This window comes from Oncorhynchus masou, chromosome 28, assembly GCF_036934945.1.
Source record: "Oncorhynchus masou masou isolate Uvic2021 chromosome 28, UVic_Omas_1.1, whole genome shotgun sequence".
In the NCBI taxonomy this organism is placed as follows: domain Eukaryota; kingdom Metazoa; phylum Chordata; class Actinopteri; order Salmoniformes; family Salmonidae; genus Oncorhynchus; species Oncorhynchus masou.
This window is the reverse complement of record NC_088239.1, coordinates 22209741-22237240: the sequence shown is the minus strand read 5'-3', so window position 1 is coordinate 22237240 and position 27500 is coordinate 22209741. Positions and strand designations below refer to the sequence as shown.

Genomic DNA, 27500 nt, shown 5'->3' with positions numbered 1-27500 from the left:
CTACATCTTGATGCCCTCTGATTGGCTGAGCTGGGAAAGAGTCTTCTTGATGCGTAGCGCAGTGAGGCGGGCGGCTCCGTTGGCATACCAGCATTCCCTCATGATCTTAGCCATTACCCGCAGAGCCTGGAGGAAAGAGAGAGAAAAAACGTCACTAAAGCAACGTGTTAGAACAGAGGTGTGTAGGAGTATTTATTATCATGACAATGATATTAGTAAACAGTGGTTTTGTATACCCAGAACAGAGAGAGGCAATATATCAGTGTGCATCACACACATAGGGAGAGTTCCCAGCCCACCCTCCTCACTGCACCCCGATCAAACACGGAGGAGCCAGTGCCTTGATTTACAAAACACTTTTTGTTTAAGGAGAAACATAAATAGCGCAAGAACATTTCCAAGAACATTTGAGGAATAGCAACTTTGCTTAACTATAGACTTTGCTTAAACTATAGACTTTGCTTAACTATAGAAAGTACAGGGGGAGAAAAAAATGGCAGTTAAGAAAACATGTCTTCTTTAAGAAGGTTTTGTGAACCTGGGCCCCTGGGCTCTTAACCACTTACTGATGTTTTTATCATTTCCACTGTTAGACTCGAGAGGCTTGGCTGTGGCCATTGGGTGTACAAGGTGACCCAATACCTACTTCAACAATAGCCCTGTTTTGCTCTCCTAAATTGAAAACCCTGGACCAATCTGATGCCCATTCTTCAAAAACTTGTTTCAAGGGATAGTTCGGGATTGTGGTAACGGTTCAAGATTGTGGCACGGAGCATACTAGGTGTACCCAAAGTCTTTGCGTGAAACTAGTTAGCATTTGCGTGCAAAATTACCTGCAACTTCCTGCATACTGGATGCAGAGACATAAAACCACAAGTTCATCCAACTCTAGGGAAGTAGGTTCATTGCCAAAATCCCCTTACCCTTAATTTCTTAAAAGGATAGTATGTTTTTTGGGGAGCTGGAATGAGACACTGAATGATTTTGTTGCCAGCCTTGTAAACAGCATCTGTTTTCTGGCCATAATTTGTCTACATCTCTCAGAAACCTGTCGAGGACATAATCTTGGAGATTTCCACCAGTGCTTATTAAGACAGAGTGCACTCGTTTGGATTAACGCTGACAAATACTCTTCAGGAAGCTTTCTGACAAGTAGACCTCACCGCCGCAACTGTTACGGTCTCTTAATACAACCCACGCCAGTGGCTATGTATACGCTCCAGTTGTGGGAGATGCCCGCAATTTGAATGGGCGTGTTTAACCACAGAGATCACGTAATTCTGTGTGTGGAACTGTTCGGTTATGATTACTCATTTTGGTCATGTCCTAGCACTGTACTAGCGACAACGTCAACAGTGAAACGCTTACATTTTGACTTACACAATGCATATTTGAATGACGGTAAAATATTTAGGATTGATAATTGTGCATTTAAAAATTGTGAAATGCATTCAATTTGTTTAATGCAAAAAAAATAAAAAATTTGGTGTACACATACCAATTGGTGTACGACGTGGAAATAAAAGACATCGAAAATCTACCAATACCCTATGGATAAGAGTAAGAGACAGGCTAGAGAGAAACACACTAGAAAAAAAAACTATTGTTTCAGAAGCTGTGACATTACCCAAGTTCACATGTTGAGACCCTGGGACATTCAATACAGTTGGGACTCATCGAAAGATCCCCACTGATCTAAGAGTCTAGACTTTCCCTATTCAGTTCCAAATATTTTGCTTCCCTATTCAGTAATAGTATTAGTGATAGCCTGGTTGTGGGAGAAGTCTGGCACAGTAGTAGCAGAGCAGCAGCAGCCCACCACGGTCCCTCACCTCCCCCACAATCTGCTGCAGTGTGTTGACAAACATAGATTACACTGACTCACATCCAGCAGGGCCTTTTCAGCAGCTAGTCTCCACGCTGGCTACTGCTTTAAGAAGCATTCACAGCACTCTCTGTTTTGTATGCCTGAATGGACTCAAGGCCAGAACACGGCATAATCCTGACACCTAGAAATGACTAAGTGTGCATCTGACTGGAACGGTACCCTATTACCTACATAGTGGACTACTTTTGATATAGTGCACTACTTTGGACCAGGGGGGTCTGGTCTGGCCCAAATCTGTATCGACCAGACTTTTCATACCCAACGTGTGGTTCTGATGAAACAGATGGACTGGCTAAGAGGATTCTTCTCCAGTGGGAAACAGGAGAGGGGTGAGTCATGTGAGAAGAACGCACAGGGGAGATGTTATCTGGAGAGTTCACAAGGCCACCGTGGGGCTGTGGGCTGGAAACCACAGGAACGCCCCAGTGACTAGCGGATAGCTAGCTAAAGAGCACAGAGGGATGTGTGTGTGTGCACTTTACTGCACGTACGCACACATGTAGTATGCAAACCGAATACACACACACACACTGTGTGCAAACTGACTAGACACACACACACACACCTCCCTGAAACCATAGCTTGTGGTGAGACAGAGCGGTTTTTCAGGGTCATGCTGTCAGACACAAAACAAGGCCGGGAAGGCTCTCCACATGTCACGCTCTGCCTGACTCAGAGAAAACAAAGAGTCTCTCACTAAATACCAAAACTACCCAAGCAGCCCTGACCACCTGTATGAACATAAGCAGCGGTTTGGTCTGTCTGCAAAGGAAGTCCTCTGAGAAGTCATTACGAGGGTAATCTGTACCTCACCATAAACTACACCACTGTCTGTTTGGAGAGGGTGCCACAAGGTGGTCCCCTCACTATTCTCTGCTCTATCCTACCAGACAGTCCTCCTCCTACTGGTCGTATTGTTGTTGGCAGGGTGTGGCTGACTCACCGTGGCGGTGCAACACGCCAGTCTCAACAAAAGGCATCTGTGTTTACGGCCTGACCTGGGAACGAGTGGCGGCCACTGAGGCGCCATCTGCCCATTGGCACATTAAACCACTGCCCCCTCAGCCGTAGCTAGCCTCAATTAAAACCCGGGAGAGAAGAGGAGAATGACTTACCTCTGGCTGTATATTTCAATTTTGGGGTGGTTTATGCTAGGCCTATGCTAAACTGAGATTCTCCAATGAAAGCGTTTCTCAGTCCGAGGTTTGCCTTAATCTGTTTCTGGGAAACTAGACCTGTATGTCTTGACATGTTGTGTTAGTTGTACTGTACGTGTGGTCAATTGGTACTGGCATGCTACATTGCTTAGTATTTGTGTTGCCATAGGTTGCATGTATGTATTCATCTTAATTATATGGAGACAACTTAGCAAACAACTTGTCTGGCCAAGGCAGAAATATAGAATATAGCTTAATGTCTATACCCATTAGACTATTATTTTGGTATCAGGGACATCTTTCTCTCCGGTTGATCGATCATTGTCTTGTCACTGTGTTGTGTTGAATGGCAGGTGCAGCACAGTTACAACAGCTTGGCAGCCATAAAGGCATGGCCGTAGTGGCCAGATTAGATTACAAGATTGTATTACTTTGGATTGGCTCTAATCTAATTGTTCGGTTTTACAGGCAATAAACAGGAACACCAATAAACAGAGAGGATGAAGGAAAGAGCAAAAGAGGGGGAAAAAAGGAGCCTTGTAAACAGAGTGTGATGCCATGAAGGAGGGAAACCTGAGACAGAGGGGAGAAACGCAGGACACTTTCTTCCCCTCAGGGTGGATGGTTACTCTCTGAGGGAGGGACTGTGGTGCTACTGAGGAGAGAGGGAAACAATAGCTTGTGAGACCAGTCTTATTGAGATCGATAGACGCATGGGAGACTTTCAGGTTTATGGGCTGTGATCGTTCTTGGTTTAAACGCATCATGTCATGTGGATTTTCAGTTGATGAAATTGGCTAGTTATTATGGCTGCAAAGAGAAGACACTACACATTTCTTAAGGTGAGCCGTACCTCAGAACTTGGAATGTGAACGATTTAAAAACCAAAGCAATAAAAAGAAAAGCATTTTAATGGTATGAAGGTCCTGTGTGTGTGTGTGTATGTGTATGTGTGTGTGTGTGTGTGTGTGTGTGTGTGTGATGTACCTCACAGCTCTGCCAACGGTTTGGAATGTTGGGCCGTAGCTTCTGCTCACACACCACCCTCCTCATCTCCTCTACAGAAGGGTCTGACTGCACCAGGTCATGGTATGGCAGCTGGTAGTCTTCAACGATGCCTGACGCAAATCACGTCAGACGCGTTAAAATACATCACAAACCGCTGACGGTACTTACAATACAACAAATGTTTATTATCCCTTGAGGGAAATGTGTTTGTCCTCCGCACAGTATATATCATAAACATCCCAGAGGAAGTAGCTCATGTACTTAAAAAGGAAATGTATGTGATTTGTATATATAGTGATAATCCAACAGAACCAGAGAATTAGTTCATGAACTAATAAACTTGCTATGCGCCATCAGATTACTCACCAACTGTTGATATCGGGTGCGCAACAGAGTGAATTAATAACGGAGGATCAACAGGGGGACCAACGCACGTACCTGCTAGAGAGCATCTACTGGCTATCTCCCAGAAAACCAAGCCCATGGCGTAGATATCTGCCCTCTTAAATGACTCAAAATGCTTCATGTTTATCGAGTCGTCCAGCACCTCTGGTGCCATATACCTGGAGAGAGAGAGAAAGAGAGAGAGAGAGAGAGCGAGACGGCAAGGCTGGTTAGATACTACAGTAGACTGACCACGCGCACACACACACACACGTTACGTCTTATGCAGCATTCAATTCACAAGTCTAATTCAAAACCTTCCACATCGAGCAAAAATGTCTTCAATTGAATTCCGTGAGCTGGAGTTTCATAATGACAATAAAAAAAACATCAAAAGGTTTGGTGTCAATACACCTACAAACACCCCGTGCAATTGTGAGCGTTTCAGAAATGCTCATATCACAGAGCAGTTAGAAGTGAATCAATATTTGCCCAACACACTCAGAGCAATAAAAGACAATCAATCATTCCTCTGATTTTAATTTAAAAGAATTCAAACAAAAAACTGATTCTATCCTCTGCTCGGCCGCCAGGCGTGTTTTCCAAACACAGCTTCTCAGAGAGATATGAAACATTGTCCCCCTCGGCATTTGTAGATGAACAACATTCTTGATAACAAGCAAATCTGGTTGGAAGTTTCTGGCACAGATGGACAATCAGTTTCCCCTCCTCCAGATTCTCACCTGCACCATAAGACCTCAAACACAAAACTGACAGATCAGTGTTTGGGTCAATCTCTCTAATACTGTCGTTAGAGAGAGTACATTTTGTTCCTGAAGAAGGAATCCCAGATTGCCAGCTGGAGATGAGAGCGAATGTTTTGGGAAGGGGGCTCCCCTCCCCTCTGGAAAGTTGGGAGCCACCGGAAGGGTGTTAGCGCTGCGGCGCTGGGCCTAATCTCCTTCCCCAGTCCCAGAGCCGTGAGCCTCACTAAGCCCCACAGATTCCAGGGGGCCAGCTGAACAGACAGACAGACACAGAACCAGCCAGGACCACAACACAACCACCCACCCCAAAGAGAAAGGGGGTCTCCCGCGCTACGCCAGAAAGGTAGAAAAACTCTTGACATTGTCTACCAGCGCCAATGTGTCAGTGCACTAATTAATGCAGCTCCACCACCTACTGGCAATGACCATAGTAAACTGTGGTAATGCCATCGACCCCCCCACCCCATCTATGATTCAGTATTGGTTCTGCAGCATTGATCCCCCCCCTCACGCCCAGTCCCCATTCCTCAGCCCCAGGGCAATGCTACATGAAACATGAGTGCGGGGGGAGGAAAGACAGGGGACATGTTTCTAGCAGGGCTTCACAAGTAGGACATATTTTTTTACTCGTCCAAAAGTCAATTGTCAAAAAAAGAAAAAAAAAAAAATAGGTCTGCAACACCATTTTTACATCATCGCACGATGCAAGGAACCACCTTACAAAATAAAATGCTGTACTATCTTTTTCACCACAGAGAATCAGATGAAAATGTAGGCTACACCTATCGGCTTCTTTGCCTATTCAAGTCTGCTTCAAAATACAACATTGCCCCTTTAAGGCTCTGTTGGAGGATGGTTGGTTACCCTTGGTAGCCTATAAAATATTACAATTACAACCAAATACTAAAATAATTCTCTCCAGGCCTCGAAAATTAAGGGTATCCCGAAAAAAAAAGAAAAAAAATGTCTACAGTTCAAAACAGACCCTGGGACAGTTCTGGGATGAACCACTGCATAGAATGTATATATATTTTTAAAGCAGAGGCTGATAAAAAAAAGCAAAACGGTCTGTTCTGTTTTAATTTAACCTTTATTTTACTAGGCAAGTCAGTTAAGAACAAATTCTTATTTTCAATGACGGCCTAGGAACAGTGGGTTAACTGCCTGGTCAGGGGCAGAACGACAGATTTGTACCTTGTCAGCTCGGGGATTCGAACTTGCAACCCTTCGATTACTAGTCCAACGCTTAAAATGTTGATAAAGTTTATTTATTCATATTATAAACTCAACAATGCACATATGGCTGCATGAACGTTCCAAAATACAATCACCGGGAAAATGGCACACGCTAGCGGTTTCATGTGACAGATATTAAAATATATTTTAGAAATTAAGAAAGAGGGGAGATCTAAAGATGAATCAGCATGGGTTACTAAAAGGACTAGGATTGTGCCTTTGGCTGCTGGACAATAAAATAACATTGATTTAAAAACCAAGAAAACATGAGAAAAATGCTGGTTTCAATGGCATATTATGAGTCTTTAAAATAATTCCCTCAACATTTCTATGGTTGTATTTTGGCCTGGCTACTTTGAAACAAGACATGGTTTCATAAAACATCACTGTTGCTGCTGCAGTGAGGTAGAGACGGCGCATTTGTATGGGCAGCATGTTTCCATGTAATTACTCACGCCGTGTGCTCCTCCTCTCCTTTCCTCCTTCCCTCGCAGCTGCCCTCCCTCCCTACCTGCTACCGATTTCACTGCACCTTCACCTATTACGGCGTGTAGTAGTTGTTGGAGCTGGGAGTCGGGGTGATGGCTCCAGTCACTATGAATGACGACTCGAAAGAGGCCGCCCCTGGGGACTCCAGTTACCTTTGAGTTTCACACACTGTGGTTGGGGGCTTGGCAGCACTCTGGAGCCAGAATGGACGAACAGTTTACAAGGCACCTCCACCTCCCACCACATCATTACAACCAATGACAGCTCGTGGAGCCAGAATGGCCGCCAAAGGGCTCCTGTTACCTTTTGATTCCCGTTCCAACGTCGAGGGGGGAGTAGTTTGAAGTCCCCACTAACCACATCAAAGAGCCGGGATGGCGACTCAGTCATATCATATTGTCAGCCCAAATAACAGGCATAAGAGGGCAGCGGAGCCCAAATGGAGAGTCCAGTTACCTTTTGGTTCCTACTCTGTGGTTGGGGGCGATGTCGATGGTGTCAGTGGCGGAGTCGTGGCGCACGGCCAGGCCCAGGTCAGCGATGCAGCACGTCCCGCTCTTCTTCACCAGGATGTTCTTAGATTTCAGGTCCCTGTGGGCGATGGCCGGCTTCCCTGGAATTGGGGGAGGGGGGGTGGAAGAAGAGAGAAAGAAGAGTGGGAGAGGGGAAGAGAGGAAGGAAGAAGAAAGAGTGGGAAAGAGTAAAAAAAAGAGATGAGAGTGGGAGAAGAGAGGGTGGGAATAGGAGAGAAAGGGAGAGAGAGCGACAGAGGGGACAAAAAAAGAGAGAGAAATTAGATTGAGAGCTCACTGATGCAAAGGTCGGACAGTGAGGGGAGAAAAAATGAAAAAACAAAGACTGCCTGTCCCCGCTGGTGCCTACATGACTGTATTTGACATAGGAGTGGAGAGAATGGGGGTGCATCTCAATAGTCTAAGTGGTCTCCGATCTGAAAAAAACTGGACAGCTGAAAACACACTCTTTGCATTTGCATATCCTGCATCTTCAGATAGAAAATAAAAGACTCAAAGGTCCTGCATATGGTACAGTTGAAATCGGAAGTTTACATACCAACCTAAGTGTGTCATTGCAACTTGTTTTTCAACCACTCCACAAATTTCTTGTTAACAAACTATAGTTTCAGCAAGTTGGTTAGGACATCTAATTTGTACATGACAAGTAATTTTTCCAACAATTGTTTACAGAGATTATTACACTTATCATTCACTGTATCACAATTCCAGTGGGCAGAAGTTTACATTACACTTAGTTGACTGTGCCTTAAAACAGCTTGGAAAATTCCAGAAAATGTCGTCATGGCTTTAGAACCTTCTGATAAATGATGTCAATTAGTCTGAGTCAATTGGAGGTGTACCTACTAATTGAGTGTATGTACACTTCTGACCCACTGGGAATGCAAAAAAAAAAAGCTGAAATAAAATCACTCTACTATTATTCTGACATTTCACATTCGTAAAATAAAGCGCCAATCCTAACTGACCTAAAACGGGGATTTTTTTTTACTAGGATTAATTGTCAGGAACAGTATAAAATATATATATATATATATATAAAAAGAACGTTTAACTGTATTTGGCTACGGTGTATGTAAACTTCAGACTTCAACTGTATATATACACACACTACCAGTCAAAAGTTTTAGAACACCTACTCATTCACGGGTTTTTTTCTTTCTTTTTTTACTATTCTCTATATTGTAGAATAATAGTGAAGACATCAAAACTATGAAATAACACATACGGAATCATGTGATAAATGTGATGAATCAAAATATATTTTATATTGAGATTCTAGAAAGTAGCCACCCTTTGCCTTGACAGCTTTGCACTCTCTCAACCAGCTTCATGAGGTAGTCACCAGGAATGCATTTAAATTAACAGGTGTGTCTTCTTAAAAAGTACATTTGTGGAATTTCTTTCCTTTTTAATGTGTTTGAAACAAATTTGTTGTATTGTGACACGGTAGGGGTGGTATACAGAAGATAGCCCTATTTGGTAAAAGACCAAGTCCATATTATGGCAAGAGCAAGCACTATGATGAAACTGGCTCTCATGAGGACCGCTGCAGAGGACATGTTAATCAGAGTTACCAACCTCAAATTGCAGCCCAAATAAATGCTTCAGAGTTCAAGTAACAGACACATCTCAACATCAACTGTTCAGGAGATTGCATGAAATCAGGCCTTCATGGTCGAATTGCTGCAAAGAAACCACTACTAAAGCACACCGATAATAAGAAGACTTGCTTGGGCCAAGAAACATGAGCAATGGACATTAGACCGGTGGAAATGTGTCCTTTGGTTTGATGAGTCCAAATTTGAGATATCTTGTTCCAACCGCCGTGTTTTTGTGAGACGCTGTGTGGGTGAACGGATGATCTCTGCATGTGTATTTCCCACCGTAAAGCATTGAGGAGCAGGTGTTATGGTGTGGGGTGCTTTGCTGGTGACACTGTCAGTAATTTATTTAGAATTTTGGGACTATCGTTTGTTTTTCAACAGGTCAATGACCCAACACACCTCCAGGCTGTGTTAGGGCTATTTGACCAAGAAGGAGAGTGATGGAGTGCTGCATCAGATGACCTGGCCTCCACAATCACCCGACCTCAGCCCATTTGAGATGGTTTGGGATGGGTCGGACCGCAGAGTGAAGGAAAAACAGCCAAACAAGTGCTCAGCATATGTGGAAACTCCTTCAAGACTTTTCTCCAGGTGAAGCTGGTTGAGAGAATGCCAAGAGTGTGCAAAGCTGTCATCAAGGTAAAGGGTGGCTTTTTGAAGGATCTCAAATATAAAGTATTTTGATTTGTTTAACATGATTCCATATGTGTTATTTCATAGTTGATGTCTCCACTATTATTCTACAATGTAGAAAATAGTAAAATTAAAGAACACCCCTAGAATGATAGTCTGTGTGACCCAGAGAGGTAGACACAGGGGAAGAACAGGGAATAATAACTAGGTAGGTAGTGTGCAATCAGGAGATCAACTATAGAGGCCCGACAGGGATGATTTAACATCTATTTACAGATATAGAGTGGGGTTTCCCTACAGAGGAGAGTGGACCTGCTTGTCATCATAGTCAAACATCCAAGTTCCCCTTTCTACACCCATGATACAAACCTAATGTGTGACCATTATGATTAGAGTACAGATATACATATGAAGTATTGTATGCGTGTCATTTGGTGGCTGTTACACACAGTTCGTAACACATTACTATTCTACGTGAAGCCAAAAGGCAAATTTTCCGACTCCCATCTCTTGACAAAGAATAAAGTCCTCAGTCGCTGATTGGTGGGTGTTGCTGTCACCAGTCACTGATTGACTATGATTGGTCAACATAACTGTTACTCACCTTGTGTGCCAACGATCTCCATGTGGAGGTGGGCCAGGCCGCTGGCAGTGGACAGGGAAAGTTTGATCATGCCCTCCACGGTGACGGTGTAGCGGTTCAGGTAGTCAAACAAAGAGCCATGCTCATGGTAGTCTGATACCAGCCACAGCTGGGTCCATGTCCCATTATCTGGAAAGAGAAGGGGGTAACAGAAAGAGGGAGGGGAGAGGGATACATATACAGAGAGATAAAGTAGAGTAATATGAGTGAGAGAAAAACAAAAAGAAACAGACAGACCGAGAAATACCGAGTGACCGAGGGAGGGAAAGACAGAGCGAGAGAGAGACAGACAGACAGACAGACCGAGAGAGAGGGAGAGGTTAATGAACACAGTGAGTTGGTTCTCCTCAGAGCAATGTAATGTTACCTGCAGCTGGTCAGAGAGAGCACAGAGCAGCTGGACTGAGCACAACTACCGCACCGACTCTTAGAAACACACACACCTACCCCTGGCTCTCTAGCAGGGATTCTGCACTGAGATCACTAGACTGCATCCAAATATGCTGGAGTGAACCTTTATCATGATTATCAAACAAGCCCACACCAGCACGGTCTACCATATCCTAAACCCTAATAGAGGGGCATTACGAATCTTAAGGCCCGGCAAGTAAAAACAATAAAAAAGCACCCCGAAAAAAGTGGTTCTACTCTTTAGAGGTGAGCTGTGATTGGTCGTACCTTTGTTGTCGGCAGCGATGAAGCCCAGGATGTTCTCGTGACGCAGCATGACTGTCTGGTAGATCTCAGCCTCGCGGAACCACGAGCGCTCCTCACGGGACGAGAATATCTTGACCGCCACCTCTTCGTCTCGCCACTTCCCCCGCCACACCTCGCCGAAGCGGCCCTTCCCGATGCTCTCCTGGAGTATGATGGTCCGGGCTATGGTCCTCTGAACCAGCAGGGGCAGACCTGGGAGGAAGAAGATGGTTTAGAAATGCGCTACAAGAAACAGGACTGGTCACTCGCTAGCAATGTACATACGTAACACCTGCTGCTTAAGAAGAAAGTAATCCAAAGGACGACATCATGAAAATGACCAGGAAATAACCTCAGTGTATAAAGTGATTGGCTAATTGTCTGTGCTGCGGCTTTTCGAACAATATTCAGCAAATGCATTTAAAAAAAAAAAATTAAAACCTTAAGCATATTGAAACTGAAACCGTCATTAACAGGCTAGAGTTGTGCTCCTGGGTAAATATATCTATCGCTCTCTTTAATTTCAACAGCTGGACCATCAGCTATTTACTGTGGGGCCTGCAGGGAGGGGTTGAGAAGTTGAAAGCCGCAGGTACTAGCAGCAGCAGAAATAGCCAGGCTGTAGAGGCCACGGAGGTCAGGGCCGTTAGAAGCCAAACCGAGCGTAGGTTGTGGTGGGCTAGCTAGATGTATGAGGAGAGAGGAGAGCAGGGAGGAGACAGATGGGGTCACTATCATCCTAGCAGGGTCTGATGTTCACGAGATGTGTGCCATGACATCCTGGAAAATATTATTTTAGTCGACATGCTGCATAAGTGGACTGAGTGCCTTGGTTTTTCCATGACTATAGTAGGCCCCTAAATCGTACTTTTGAAAGTCTTTCGTCTGTGCCGTACTCCTCATCCTTTTTGTCCGTGTGTACTTAATTCAGGCAGACTGTGGATTTATCCACCTGCTTCGACAAAGAGCAAAACATTAAGCTGGGTAATTTAAGATCCCATTCTGAAAATGAAAAATCCACTCTAAAAGCCGGAAAAAAGGAGCCACTGACAGGTACGTCAAATTCAGTTAGACTGTGGACTTAACTGGTCCTCCAGTTTTGATATCTTGCAGAAAGTACAAATCAACTTGGTCCTATAATGGAAAATCCTACAAATCATAACAAAAAATCTATTCACACTTTTGCACAAAAAGTCCCAAGAAGTTGATCCGGTATCAAATCCAGGTATCCTAGAGGTGTGGATCTCTCTGCCAGTCCTGATAGTGAGCTGTTAATTGCTGTTCGGAACAAGAAGACAAGGTTTCCGCGTGCCAGTTCTCTCACCACGTCCCTTGGCTGGCGTCTGGAGTTGAGAGCAGCTTTCCAGCCGCTCTGTGTTAGCGCCGCCCAGTCAATAGAGCCACGGGCCGCAGCGCTTCCATTACGCCACAGCTAAGGCTGAGCTCATCTGAGCTAGAGATGGACCGATAAGATAACGGCTGCCTTCACTACACACTCACTGAGGGCGGGAGTCACTTCTCCCTGGCTCAATCTCCCCATCTTCTCACAGCGGAGTGTCTCTAAGCACTGTTCTGTAGCCACACACACACACACACACACACACACACACACACACACACACACACTCAGTTATTCACACAGGCACACACTAACACCAAGACGCATGCTGGTAAGCTTGCGCACTGAACAGTTGCACGCTCATTCAATTGCACACACACAGCCAAACAAAAAAGCAACGCAACACGAGTGGCCACGTCGGAGCAGATAAGGCACACAACAAAAGGATCTATTAACACTAAAACAAACAAATACAGAAAAAAAATCTATTAAATAATATAACGAAACATGAGCAGTCCTGCATGAACAGAGACCCTCCCCAACACAGTCACAGACACACACACACACACACACACACACATCCCCACCCCCTCACCCCATGGCTACCTAACCCACCAGAGCCGGAGCCAGAGGTGGTCATGTCGTAGATGAGGTCTTGGAGAGTGGAGCCCACATTGAGGAAGGGATGGTTCATGGAGGGGTCCTCCTCGTTGGGTACGCGGTGGTGGACGCCCGCACGGCTGTGGCAGATGTAGAAGACCATCATCAGCACGAAGCACAGTACGCACACAGGCCCCGCGATGACCGCTGCCAGTGCCACAGGCCCCAGGGGAACCGGCTTCACCGTCGGCACTACGGGTAGAAGGGAAGAGAAGGGGTTAAAAGAGGAGCTAGATACAGCTGCTTTTCTTTTGACTGTGTTGGGTTTGGTTTTAGGCCTATCTCTGGTTGGACGTAGAGAAAAAGATGTCCACGGGCACAGAAATTCATTTAAAAAAAATTTAATAATGAGTATTTTGTCCACACTGAATAGGAGTTTGTTAATTCACTTTGGTAACTATCGACATTCTTTACAAATTGTTCCATCTAAATGAGTAACTATTTAAAAAAGGTCCAGTACAGCCAAAAACGTGATTTCTCTCTCTGTGTGTGTGTGTGTGTGTGTGTGTGTGTGTGTGTGTGTGTCTGTCTGTTATACGTTCAAAGGTTTGGGGTTGCTTCGAAATGTCCTTGTTTTTGAAAGGAAAGTAAAAAAAAATTGTCCATTAACATAAAATGGATCAGAAATACAGTGGACATTGTTAAGGTTGTAAATGACTATTGTAGCTGAAAACAACTTATTTTTAATGGAATATCTACCTACGTGTACAGAGGCCCATTATCAGCAAGCATCACTCCTGAGTTCCAATGGCACATTGTCTTAGCTAATACAAGATCATTTTAAAAGGCTAATTGATCATTAGAAAACCCTTTTGCAATTATGTTAGCACAGCAGAAAACAGTTGTCCTGGTTAAAGAAGCAATAAAACTGGCCTTCTTTAGACTAGTTGAGTAACTGGAGCATCAGCATTTGTGGGTTCGATTCTTCTGAAATACGTCAGTCTATTCTTGTTCTGAGAAATGAAGGCTACTCCATGTGTGAAATTGCCACGAAACTGAAGATCTGGTACAACGCGGTGTACTACTCCCTTCATAGAACAACACAAACTGGCTCTAACCAGAGTAGAAAGAGTGGGAGGCCCCGGTGTACAACTGAGCATGAGGACAAGTATTAGAGTGTCTAGTTTGAGAAACAGGCGCCTCACAATTCCTCAACTGGCAGCTTCATTAAATAGTACCCGCAGAACACCAGTCTCAACAGTGAAGAGGCAACTCCAGGATGCTGGCCTTCTAGGCAGAGTTGCAAAGAAAAAGCCATATCTCAGACTGGCCAATAAAAATAAAAGCCTAAGGTGGGAAAATTAACACAGACACTGGACAGAGGAACTCTGCCTAGAAGGTTAAAATCCCGGAGTCGCCTCTTCGCTGTTGACGTTGAGACTGGTGTTTTGCGAGTACTATTTAATTAAGCTGCCAGTTGAGGAATTGTGAGGTGTTTGTTTCTCAAACTAGACACTAACGTACTTGTCTTCTTTCTCAGTTGTGCACCGGGGCCTCCTCCTCTTGCTATTCTGGTTAGGGCCAGTTTGAGCTGTTATGTATAGGGAGTAGGACACAGCGGCTATCGGTTTCGGCCAAAAATGTGATATCGGTACATCACTAATGTTTATTCTTCACCATTTTAAATGCAAAAAAAATAACAGTATGGTACTTAATTGTTAAAAACGTCTGAATTGGACCTAAGAGAATTTCAAAACTGTGTGTGAAAAGGGTCCAGGATAGAGTAGGCAAATGGGCCTTTGGTTGACACGAAGTGAGCCAAATGCTGGATGTACACCCATTATTTAACCCAAGTGCTGGATTAGACATGTATGGATAACCCTATAAGAACATTTAAAACAGAATACCCACACACGTGTTCCCCAGCAACCTTTTCAAGAACATCTGACCACTTTACAGTCTTGACTATTTGGTCCTTTTCCTCAAAAAGCATTGAATATATGAAAGCGATGACAGAAGGAAGAGCATGGCTCATCATATGCCCGTGTCACCAATGTCTTCAAGTCACTGGTTAATAAGCTTTCATACGTCGATACAGTACATACAGTATAGTCACATGCCTATAGGATGAATCACTGGGGCTCAAGGCCCTAGCTATATCAATAGTGATGGAAGAGAAGCTGTTCTGGCCTGAGGGCCACAGTAAAATGTTGTTTTGACCACAATACTATCTGAAAAGGCTCCTACTGTGTTGGCCACTCAATCTCCTCTATTTCCTCTAATAGTTAGAAAACCAGCAACAAAAAAAGGGGGAGGGAGGGCAGAAAGTGCTCCTGCAATGACACACTGAGCGGTTAATTTTGTAAATGTCGCAGGGGAAGCTAGGAAAATAATCAAACGAAAAGGGTCAAGTGTGGGGTGCGCTGAAGTTGTGCATTAAAATCCTGGAGCAGAGCGTTCTCTGGTCCAAGGCTTTCGGCCAACACTTAAGGGCAGGGGTGGGCTTACTTTGTACGGCGACAGAATTGTTAAAGTTTGGAGAAAAATCTACCTTTTGCCAAAAACAGGGCCACGACACTGCGTGGGCAACCATCTGTTGCATATAAATGTTTTAATTCCTATATTAGAAAGCTATGCCAGAACGAAATGCTTAGTGTAGCAAGACGGGTATAGGTTAACCAAGGTCAATCCTTTAAAAACAGGGTTTTGGGTTGTTAAAATCCTCTCCTCTACCTACATGGCAATCTCAAGACAGTTATTTCTGTCATAATTCTATGATTTCTGTGCACAGTGGGCAGTCGTAATGATGTGTTTTATAACTGATGGGTAAGGCTATTTAGGATTGGCAAGGTAACAACATAATTAGGACTGAAGACTTTGCGTGTGTGTGTGTGTGTGTGTGTGTGTGTGTGTGTGTGTGTGTGTGTGTGTGACGCTCAGAGATTGGGTGATTCATTCAATGGTACAGACAGAGAAATCTGACAACTGTCGATAGGTACTTGGAACAGCCTCCTGTGCTTTCTCCTGCTAGAGCAAGATACGTCCCTGCTGTGTACTGAACGGGTACCAACGACCCTGCCGTTTCTACTTCGCAATGCTTGTCAGTGGCCAAGAACTTGACTTTTAGCCAATCAGAGAGCACAAACTTCCACGTGAGGGAGTAAAAAGAAGGGGGGGAGCACTTCCCCCGACATAATCCACCCCCTTTTCATTAGAATGGTTCTAACAAAAACAATAAAGATGCAATAAAGAAGTCTTTACATATATATTTTACATCTACCTAAAGAGTTTTGTGCTTAAAGAAGGATTGTTTTGTTAGGTTCAGTTTAATAATGTGCAAGCTAGCTAACTGAGCCAGGAAGTTATACACATTTCATATGAAACAAATGAGGCACAATGCAAACACTAAATGTTTTGCCACGCCATCTAGCAAGATGAAGAAATAATTACATTCACTCTCCATTATCCCATAGTCAGGATGGTTGTTTAGCATCAAAACCAACATGTGTCGGAAGTATGGGGGAAAAGACAGAGTTGGCTTAGATTGCTGACAACATGTAAATAAAATGTAGTCTCCAATGTTTACTGAAAACAAAATATGCACTTGTCTTTCAAATACATTGTTACAGTCGATGATTAGCTAGCTACTGAACTTTTACCATATTAGCATAGATGCAACAGTTAAAACCAGACATGTTATCAAGAACAAGATAAAGTTAGCTGAAACGAGCCACCTACGATTCCCCACATGGCAGCTTTTAGTCATTGTTGCTAGCCATCTCACCATCCAAAATCACAACACAGACTTCTGCCATATTGAAGCGTGTGCATCATTTTCCTTATTACAAACCTGTAACAAAAATAAAAATTATAGAAGATCCATTTGTTAAACTATCCTTTAGTGAAGGGAGAACGTCCACAAGTATTATGGCAAACCAAACCTGTCAGTGAGGTGTTGTCACAGTAGTTTGTGTGTCATCAACCAATGCAAATATACACTGCTCAAAAAAAAACACTAAAATAACACATCCTAGATCTGAATGAATGAAATATTCATATTAAATACTTTTTTCTTTACATACAGTGCCTTGCGAAAGTATTCTGCCCCCTTGAACTTTGCGACCTTTTGCCACATTTCAGGCTTCAAACATAAAGATATAAAACTGTATTTTTTTGTAAAGAATCAACAAGTGGGACACAATCATGAAGTGGAACGACATTTATTGGATATTTCAAACTTTTTTAACAAATAAAAAACTGAAAAATTGGGCGTGCAAAATTATTCAGCCCCTTTACTTTCAGTGCAGCAAACTCTCTCCAGAAGTTCAGTGAGGATCTCTGAATGATCCAATGTTGACCTAAATGACTAATGATGATAAATACAATCCACCTGTGTGTAATCAAGTCTCCTTATAAATGCAACTGCACTGTGATAGTCTTAGAGGTCCGTTAAAAGCGCAGAGAGCATCATGAAGAACAAGGAACACACCAGGCAGGTCCGAAATACTGTTGTGAAGAAGTTTAAAGCCGGATTTGGATACAAAAAGATTTACCAAGCTTTAAACATCCCAAGGAGCACTGTGCAAGCGATAATATTGAAATGGAAGGAGTATCAGACCACTGCAAATCTACCAAGACCTGGCCGTCCCTCTAAACTTTCAACTCATACAAGAAGACTGATCAGAGATGCAGCCAAGAGGCCCATGATCACTCTGGATGAACTGCAGAGATCTACAGCTGAGGTGGGAGACTCTGTCCATAGGACAACAATCAGTCGTATATTGCACAAATCTGGCCTTTATGGAAGAGTGGCAAGAAGAAAGCCATTTCTTAAAGATATCCATAAAAAGTGTTGTTTAAAGTTTGCCACAAGCCACCTGGGAGACACACCAAACATGTGGAAGAAGGTGCCCTGGTCAGATGAAACCAAAATGGAACTTTTTGGCAACAATGGAAAATGTTATGTTTGGCGTAAAAGCAACACAGCTCATCACCCTGAACACAGCATACCCACTGTCAAACATGGTGGTGACAGCATCATGGTTTGGGCCTGCTTTTCTTCAGCAGGGACAGGGAAGATGGTTAAAATTGATGGGAAGATGGAAGGAGCCAAATACAGGACTATTCTGGAAGAAAACCTGATGGAGTCTGCAAAAGACCTGAGACTGGGACGGAGATTTGTCTTCCAACAAGACAATGATCCAAAACATAAAGCATAATCTACAATGGAATGGTTAAAAAAATAACATTTCCAGGTGTTAGAATGGCCAAGTCAAAGTCCAGACCTGAATCCAATCGAGAATCTGTGGAAAGAACTGAAAACTGCTGTTCACAAATGCTCTCCATCCAACCTCACTGAGCTCGAGCTGTTTTGCAAGGAGGAATGGGAAAAAATGTCAGTCTCTCGATGTGCAAAACTGGTAGAGACATACCCCAAGCGACTTACATACCCTAAGGGAACATTTTGACAATCACCGTATGGTTAGTGAGAAAGTCCCTATTGGAACTGTACGGTCCCTTACTAGACGTCCGAAAACATTTGTAAAATTCGGGGACGGCGTCGGGCCGAGCGGCAGGGCCAGACCTACCGGGAAGTCATCAAATGAACTTTGTCGGACATTCGGTTTTCGTTTAATAAAATAAACAAATTTTGGCCCATTTTTGCGCTATGCCGGAAGATCCCACAAGAGGGCATAAGCAATCATATTGCTATTGGACAAAACATCCCGAATCACGACGTGCCATATCTCGAAAACTGAAAATATTTCGAAGCCGAAACTTGGTGAGCGTAGGTTTGGCATAATGGGAAGATGGCCCCGAACAAGATGGCGTCTAGGCCTCAACGGTTTTTGAGTTATGGCCATATTTCTGGGATTAAAGGTCCAAAATGAAAATAGAGAAAAGATTTTTTCACTTCACGTCAAAGTCAAGGAGCCTCCGGTGTCAATAAAATAAAAAAAATCGGCCATTTATCTATCGTCATTTAAGAGAAATCGTACGATGACCAGATCGTAATGTTCAGATATAGGAGGTTTTTTTTTTCAACGGTTACAGATCCAGTTGCAGGGTGTTCATACGAATATCTTTAAAATGTGCTGCGGAGCTCTGCGACATTTCTGTGATTTTCTATGATTTTCTGAAATAACACACACTCACTAAACCCTCCGTAAATAACTCAACCGGAAGTGCCATAATTGGTGTCTCAGGGGCTGTTTGGAAGGGTTAAAAAAAATCAGATCTGTCCAAAACTTCATATGTGTGATTAGACAACACCCATGAACTGTAAATCAGTCATTTTTCCCAACAGATGTCAAAGAAAAGCTCTCACACACACACACACAGCAAGGATGGAGTGACAAAGCGTGGTGTTTAAAGACACAGAGAGCAGGCAATGGCATAAACATAATCCCAAGGCCGTGCCGATTCCAACGAGGTGCCCCGCTTGACCGTAGCTCGCTCGGTCTGAGCGCAGCGACCATGAGAAAAATAGGCCCACAATGAAATTTGATTTTGGGTGACAGCGGCGGAACCGTTAGGTTTAGAAGGACAATTCAAACACAGGACTGTTCCTAAGGTCCTCCCGATCTGTGCAAGCCTAACATTGACTGTGTGGCATTAACCTTTCACAGTTAAAAGAAGGTGTTTACATAAAAACAGTGTGCATTGACTTCTCTCCCCATAGGATTACATTGCCTGCTCCCCTAAATACAACCTGGGGTCTTTATGGGTTATGAATGCTGTATGAACCTGTCTTCTATGACATTCCATCAGACCACTATGAGGTCTACCTGTGTCGATTCTAAGCTTCCTGGAGCAACCGGAAGTGGTTAAATTGACCCAAAAGGTATTTGGATGTACATCACCTCGAAAGGTGGAAAGGCCTCTGCATTATTCAACCCTGTGTAGATCAGTCAATTCTCAACTTAAAGACTTAAAACTCAGGATTCCGTAGGTTTCTATGTCAGTCAAGACATGTGTGTATTTATAGCTTCCTGTGCCAACCGGAAGTGCCATAATTGGTGTCTCAGGAGCTGTTTGGAAGGGTTAAAAAAATCAGATCTGTCCAAAACTTCATATGTGTGATTAGACAACCCCATGAACTGTAAATCAGTCATTTTTCCCATAAAAATTCAAAGGAAAAATAAATCACACAGATCCACAACTTGGATGGAGGGACGTATTGGGGTGTGTAGAGACTGACAGTGCCTCCAATAGTTAGCTTTGTTCGAGCTAAAAAAGAACCGTCAGACCTAGAGTTCCGAAACTTTAGAATCCTGTTCTAGACCTCAGGTAGATAGTGCGTGGTGAGTTACGGCGCTCTAGGAGGTTCTCGGACCGAGAAACAGCGTCGAACATTTGCAATGACTTCAATTCATTTTGACCATTACGAAAATGGCGACATTTAGAAATGTCCCAGAGACACAAGACTAGGTGCATTGTGACCGTCTCGGCCCATAGAGACAGAACCCAACATCTCGGTCCGATAGCTCATTCAAGGACCCCGTAGCAAGGCATGGAAAAAGTGGATTTTCAGCACCAATTAGGCTTTTACTCGGACACCAAATGACCTATCGAGCCGAAACTCGGGATTCGGGGTCGCCTCACATAGGACTACACATAATGTCCGAACTGGCCCCGCAGCTAGAAAGTAACTATGTGTTTTATGGTTTTTTAATGTTTTGTACCGAAGGCCTTGTGAATTTTGGGCCAGCTCTGAAGTATGTTATACTTGGCTCCTAAATGAGTTGGGAAAAGTGGGTTTGGTGTCAGTTTGTATCAGTTTGGTGTCAGAATGATATCAAATTGACTGATGGACGGTGACTTGCAGGTGACTCTTGTCCATTAGCAATATGTTTAAGCGGTGAGGTACCATCACCAAAAGCGACATTCTGAAATCAACCCAAACGAGCGATGGAGAGGTACCAGTATCACTGCCCAGCCATCCCTATGGCATCGGGCCAGTCAATTTGGCATTCCTGCATGATTTTTATGGCATGACAAATTGGTGATGGTGAATGCCCAGTTAACCATATGGCAAATGCACAGTGACTTTGAAAGAGTGAGAAAACATTACCAAATGGACATTCTGAAATCAACCCTAATGAGCGATGGAGAGGTACCAGAATCACTGCCGAGCCATCCCGAGTTCATCGGGCCAGTCAATTTGGCATTCCTGCACGAATTTTCAGTGACTTTGCAAAAGTAAGGAACATTTGCAATATGTTTTAACAGTGAGGTACCATCACCAAAAGCGACATTCTGAAATCAACCCAAACGAGCGATGGAGAGGTACCAGTATCACTGCCCAGCCATCCCGAGGTCATCGGGCCAGTCAATTTGGCATTCCTGCATGATTTTTATAGCATGACAAATTGGTGATGGTGACTGCCCAGTTAACCATATGGCAAATGCACAGTGACTTTGCAAAAGTGAGAAAACATTACCAAATGGACATTCTGAAATCAACACAAACAATGGCATCACCATAGTGTCCAGACTGTGCCGAGTCCAACGAGGCGCCCCGCTTGACCGTAGCTCGCTCGGTCTGAGCGCAGCGACCATGAGAAAAATAGGCCCAATATGAAGCCTGCACCAGTACGTCATTTGATTTTGGGTGACAGCGGCGGAACCGTTAGGTTTAGAAAGACAATTCAACCACAGGAATGTTCCTAAGGTCCTCCTGATCTGTCCAAGCCTATCCTTGACCGTGTGACATTAACCCTTCACAGTCAAAAGAAGGTGTTTACATAAAAACTGTGTTCATTGACTTCTCTCCCCATAGGAATACATTGGCTGCTCCACTAAATACAACCTGGAGTCTATATGGGTTATGAATGCTGTATGAACCTGTCTTTGGTACCAGTCCATCAGGCCACTATAAGGTCTACCTGTGTCGATTCTAAGCTTCCTGGACCAACCGGAAGTGGTTCAAATCGCCCTAAAAGTGTATACCCATACACTGCCTGCAATTTGATGGACATAGTGCATTGAACCCCGTGTAAATCAGTCAGTTTTCATGGTAAAGACTTAAAACTCAGGATTCTCCAATGGAATACCCCAATGAGGATGTATGTTGAGTTACAGCTTCCTGTGCCAACCGGAAGTGCCATAATTGGTGTCTCATGGGCTGTTTGGAGGGGTTAAAAAATTCAGATCTTTCCAAAACTTCATATATATGATTAGGCAACCCCCATGAACTGTAAATCAGTCATTTTTCCCATAAAAATTCAAAGGAAAACTAAATCACACAGATACACAACATGGATGGAGGGACGTATCATTGGGGTGTGTAGAGACTGACAGTGCCTCCAATAGTTAGCTTTGAATGATATCAAATTGACTGATGGACGGTGACTTGCAGGTGACTCTTGTCCATTAGCAATATGTTTAAGCGGTGAGGTACCATCACCAAAAGCGACATTCTGAAATCAACCCTAACGAACGATGGAGAGGTACCAGTATCACTGCCCAGCCATCCCGAGGTCATCGGGCCAGTCAATTTGGCATTCCTGCATGATTTTTATAGCATGACAAATTGGTAATGGTGACTGCCCAGTTAACCATATGGCAAATGCACAGTGACTTTGAAAGAGTGAGAAAAATCACCAAATGGACATTCTGGAATCAACCCTAACGAGTGATGGAGAGGTACCAGAATCACTGCCAAGCCATCCCGAGTTCATCGGGCCAGTCAATTTGGCATTCCTGCACAAATTTTCAGTGACTTTGCAAAAGTGAGAAAACATTTGCAATATGTTTTAACAGTGAGGTACCATCACCAAAAGCGACATTCTGAAATCAACCCAAACGAGCGATGGAGAGGTACCAGAATCACTGCCAAGCCATCCCGAGTTCATCGGTTCAGTCAATTTGGCATTCCTGCATGATTTTTATAGCATGACAAATTGGTGATGGTGAATGCCCAGTTAACCATATGGCAAATGCACAGTGACTTTGCAAAAGTGAGAAAACATAAACAAATGGACATGATGAAATCAACACCACGAGTGATTGAAAGGAACAACAATCACTGCCCGGCCATCCCGAGTTCATCAGGCCAGTCAATTTTGCATTTCTGAAGGATTTTTGAGAATGTCAAATTTCTTATGACATTTGGCCCCCACAAAACATATGCCTTATGCACAAGCAAAAAAAAAAAACCATTATGATAATAAAATATGACTAAAGTATGTTGATACAGTTCTTATACGTGTGTAACTGACACAAAATTCGAATTTTTTTCGAAAAACGGTCCAGAAAGCACTTTTTTAGGGGTGTGTGAAGTTTATGAAATTTAATAATTTTTGACTTTTGACTTCCTATGAAATCATATTGCAGATGGACAAAACACATGCAATAATGCGCAAGTAAAAAAAAAAAAAAAATTATGATAATAAAATATGACTAAAGTATGTTGATACAGTTCTTATACGTGTGTAACTGACACAAAATTCGAAAAAAATTCAAAAAACGGTCCAGAAAGCACTTTTTTAGGGGTGTGTGAAGTTTATGAAATTTAATAATTTTTGACTTTTGACTTCTGACTTCCTATGAAATCATATTGCAGATGGACAAAACATATGCAATAATGCGCAAGTAAAAAAATTATGATAATAAAATTGGACAAAAGTATTTTCATACAGTTCTTATACATGTGTAATTGACAAAAAAAGCGAAAGAATTTCGAAAAACGGTCCAGAAAGCACTTTTTTAAGGGGTGATAAGTTTTTTTCAAAAAATCCATTTTTTCAAAATTTGGCTTTTGGATGTTGACTTGGAGTCCAATATCAATATGAAAAACCATGGTGGAGCGCAATCGCCACCTGTTGGATTTTTGAAGTGTTACAACTGGCAATAGCCATATGGCATTTGAAGTAAACTTTGCATGAATCAACGCCGCTTTGGGTGGTATTGGCCAATGTGTACATGGTTTGTCCTATGCCAATAATTTGCCATTCATTTTTGTCCACTACGGGGGTGAATTCCCTTACAGCTGTAATCGCAGCAAAAGGTGGCGCTACAAAGTATTAACTTTAGGGGGTTGAATAATTTTGCGCGCCCAATTTTTCAGTTTTTGATTTGTTAAAAAAAGTTTGAAATATCCAATAAATGTCGTTCCACTTCATGATTGTGTCCCACTTGTTGTTGATTCTTCACAAAAACAAATACAGTTTTATATCTTTATGTTTGAAGCCTGAAATGTGGCAAAAGGTCGCAAAGTTCAAGGGGGCCGAATACTTTCGCAAGGCACTGTAGTTGAGTGTGCTGACAACAAAATCACACAAAAATGATCAATGGAAATCAAATTTATCAACCCATGGAGGTCTGGATTTGGAGTCGCACTCAAAATTAAAGTGGAAAACCACACTACAGGCTGATCCAACTTTGATGTAATGTCCTTAAAACAGGGCAAAATGAGGCTCAGTAGTGCGTGTGGCCTCCACGTGCCTGTATGACCTCCCTACAACGCCTGGGCATGCTCCTGATGAGGTGGCGGATGGTCTCCTGAGGGATCTCCTCCCAGACGTGGACTAAAGCATCCGCCAACTCCTAGACAGTCTGTGGTGCAACGTGGCGTTGGTGGATGGAGCGAGACATGATGACCCAGATCTGCTCAATTGGATTCAGGTCTGGGGAACGGGCAGGCCAGTCCATAGCATCAATGCCTTCCTCTTGCAGGAACTGCTGACACACTCCAGCCACATGAGGTCGAGCATTGTCTTGCATTAGGAGGAACCTAGGGCCAACCGCACCAGCATATGGTCTCAAAAGGGGTCTGAGGATCTCATCTCGGTACCTAATGGCAGTCAAGCTACCTCTGGCGAGCACATGGAGGGCTGTATGGCCCCACAATGCCACCCCAAACCGGTCATGCTGGAGGATGTTGCAGGCTGCAGAACATTCTCCACAGCGTCTCCAGACTCTGTCACGTGCTCAGTGTGAACCTGCTTTCATCTGTGAAGAGCACAGGGCGCCAGTGGCGAATTTGCCAATCTTGGTGTTCTCTGGCAAATGCCAAACGTCCTGCACGGTGTTGGGCTGTAAGCACAACCCCCACATGTGTGAACATCGGGCCCTCATACCACCCTCATGGAGTCTGTTTCTGACCGTTTGAGCAGGCACATGCACATTTGTGGCCTGCTGGAGGTCATTTTGCAGGGCTCTGGCAGTGCTCCTCCTGCTCCTCCTTGCACAAAGGCAGAGGTAGCGGTCCTGCTGCTGGGTTGTTACCCTCCTACGGCCTCCTCCACGTCTCCTGATGTACTGGCCTTTCTCCTGGTAGCGCCTCCATGCTCTGGACACTACGCTGACAGACACAGCAAACCTTCTTGCCACAGCTCGCATTGATGTTCCATCCTGGATGAGCTGCCCTACCTGCGCCACTTGCGTGGGTTGTAGACTCCGTCTCATGCTACCACTAGAGTGAAAGCACCGCCAGCATTCAAAAGTGACCAAAACATCAGCCAGGAAGCATAGGAACTGAGAAGTGGTCTGTGGTCACCACCTGCAGAACCACTCATTTATTGGGGGTGTCTTGCTAATTGCCTATAATTTCCACCTGTTGTCTATTCCATTTGCACAACAGCATGTGAAATGGATTGTCAATCAGTGTTGCTTCCTAAGTGGACAGTTTGATTTCACAGAAGTGTGATTGACTTGGAGTTACATTGTGTTGTTTAAGCGTTCACTTTATTTTTTTGAGCAGTGTATTTTATCACGTTCCTCACACTACCTGGTGATCTAAAGTTTAAATCCAAAAATGTTTCAGTCATTCTTTTTAAAGAGATAGCTAACAGCAAGCACTCCGCAAGCACTCAACAAAAAACAGTGCAAGTCACCATAAAATATAATTTGTCAATTAGTTTAAGTATGCTCTCTAATTCTTTCTTTCTCTCGCTCTGAGGACCTGAGCCCTAGGACCATGCCTCATGACTATCTGGCATGATGACTCCTTGCGGTCCCCAGTCCAACTGGCCGTGCTGCTGCTCCAGTTTCAACTGTTCTGCCTGCGGCTATGGAATCCTGACCTGTTCACCGGACATGCTACCTGTCCCAGACCTATTATTTGAACATGCTGGTCATTTATGAACATCTTGGCCATGTTCTGTTATAATCTCCACCCGGCACAGCCAGAAGAGGACTGACCACCCCTCATAGCCTGGTTCCTCTAGGTTTCTTCCTAGGTTTTGGCCTTTCTAGGGAGTTTTTCCTAGCCAACGTGCTTCAACACCTGCACTGCTTGCCGTTTGGGGTTTTAGGCTGGGTTTCTGTACAGCACTTTGAGATATCAGCAGATGAAAGAAGGGCTATATAAATACATTTGATTTGAAAAGGCTGATGCTAACAAATTAGCAACAACATCCACGTTGAAGTTGAAAGCAGCTGCTGCAGCCGCCGTCGCCATTGTCACACTACTACAAAAGAAGCTAGCTACCGTTACTTGCATTAGTGTTGGAAAACTACCGCTTACTGATTATTTTCTCTTGCGCTCTCTTCAAGGTTTTATGGAAGACAACAACCTCTTAGGTGTATTGCCGCCATCTGTATTAGCTGCTTATCAGCCTCCTGTTCTGTAATATGAATTCATTAGCTCTTGCGCTCTCAGTAGTGAGGAGTCTAGTCACTTTAAAAAAAAGTCACACCCATTGCAAGTCAAAATGTGATAGTGGAATGAACCTGTCGCTCTAAAAATACAGTTGAATGGAATAGGCCTTCTGTCCAGCTTCTGAAGGCCTAGCCAAAGGCTGGCTGAGCTAGCTAGAGTTTTCTACCCAGAGACCAAAGAAAATCTAGCAACAAAATTAGCGCAGCTTGCTAGTAAGCTTACATTTGCGACAACAGGGACAATCCAAATAAGCTACAGCCACCTTGTGGACTGGAATATTTAAACCAGGGACGCAAACTGTAAATAATTGCGCCAGAGTGGATGGCTGACGTTTTACAGGTTCCTAACCAATTGCTCTATTTTGAGTAATTTACCCCCACATTTATGTAACTTATTTTGTACATAATGTTTCTGCTACCGTCTCTTATGACCGAAACAAGCTCCTGGATATCAGAACAGTGATTATTCATCTCGAACCGGACAAAATATGTTTTTCCTAAAACAAAGGATTTACTGCTGCTTCAGGACCAGGCTCAAATTCCCATAATTCACTTGAAGAACAGAGGGCAATACAGAGGCCGCAGATTCGGGTGCCTTGTGAGACTTTGTCAGCAAGTGGGTAATCCGCCTCTACCATCCATCCTATTGGCTAACGTGCAATCACTAGAGAATAAACCGTAAGAGCTCCATTCTAGACTATCCTACCAACGGGACATTAAAAAAACATAAGATCTTATGTTTCACCGAGTCGTGGCTGAACGACGCCATGGATAATATACAGTTTTCCATGCATCGGCACAAAAGAACAGCTACCCCCGGTAAGCCGAGGGGTGGTGATCTGTGTCTATTTGTCAATAACAGCTGGTGCGCGATCTCTAATATTAAATTAATCAAGGTTTTGCCGATGTACAAGT

At 43.6% G+C, this 27500-nt stretch overlaps 1 protein-coding gene across 2 annotated transcripts in view; it reads right to left on the bottom strand.

The window, feature by feature from the left end:
• The window catches only part of LOC135517363 (TGF-beta receptor type-1-like), a 64113-nt gene that overhangs the window by 3085 nt on the left and 33528 nt on the right, over nucleotides 1-27500 (bottom strand). Inside the window, exons 3-9 of one of the 2 annotated variants that reach the window (XM_064941591.1) lie at nucleotides 12996-13232; nucleotides 11024-11254; nucleotides 10307-10474; nucleotides 7386-7542; nucleotides 4492-4616; nucleotides 4033-4151; nucleotides 1-126 (exon numbers count right to left, since the gene is read on the bottom strand). The exon at nucleotides 1-126 is cut by the window's left edge and continues 3085 nt beyond it. In XM_064941591.1, the coding sequence (XP_064797663.1) occupies nucleotides 1-126; nucleotides 4033-4151; nucleotides 4492-4616; nucleotides 7386-7542; nucleotides 10307-10474; nucleotides 11024-11254; nucleotides 12996-13232 (1163 nt within the window). Of the gene's footprint in view, nucleotides 127-4032; nucleotides 4164-4491; nucleotides 4617-7385; nucleotides 7543-10306; nucleotides 10475-11023; nucleotides 11255-12995; nucleotides 13233-27500 lie in introns of both variants that reach the window. The other variant, XM_064941590.1, reaches the window with a different exon arrangement.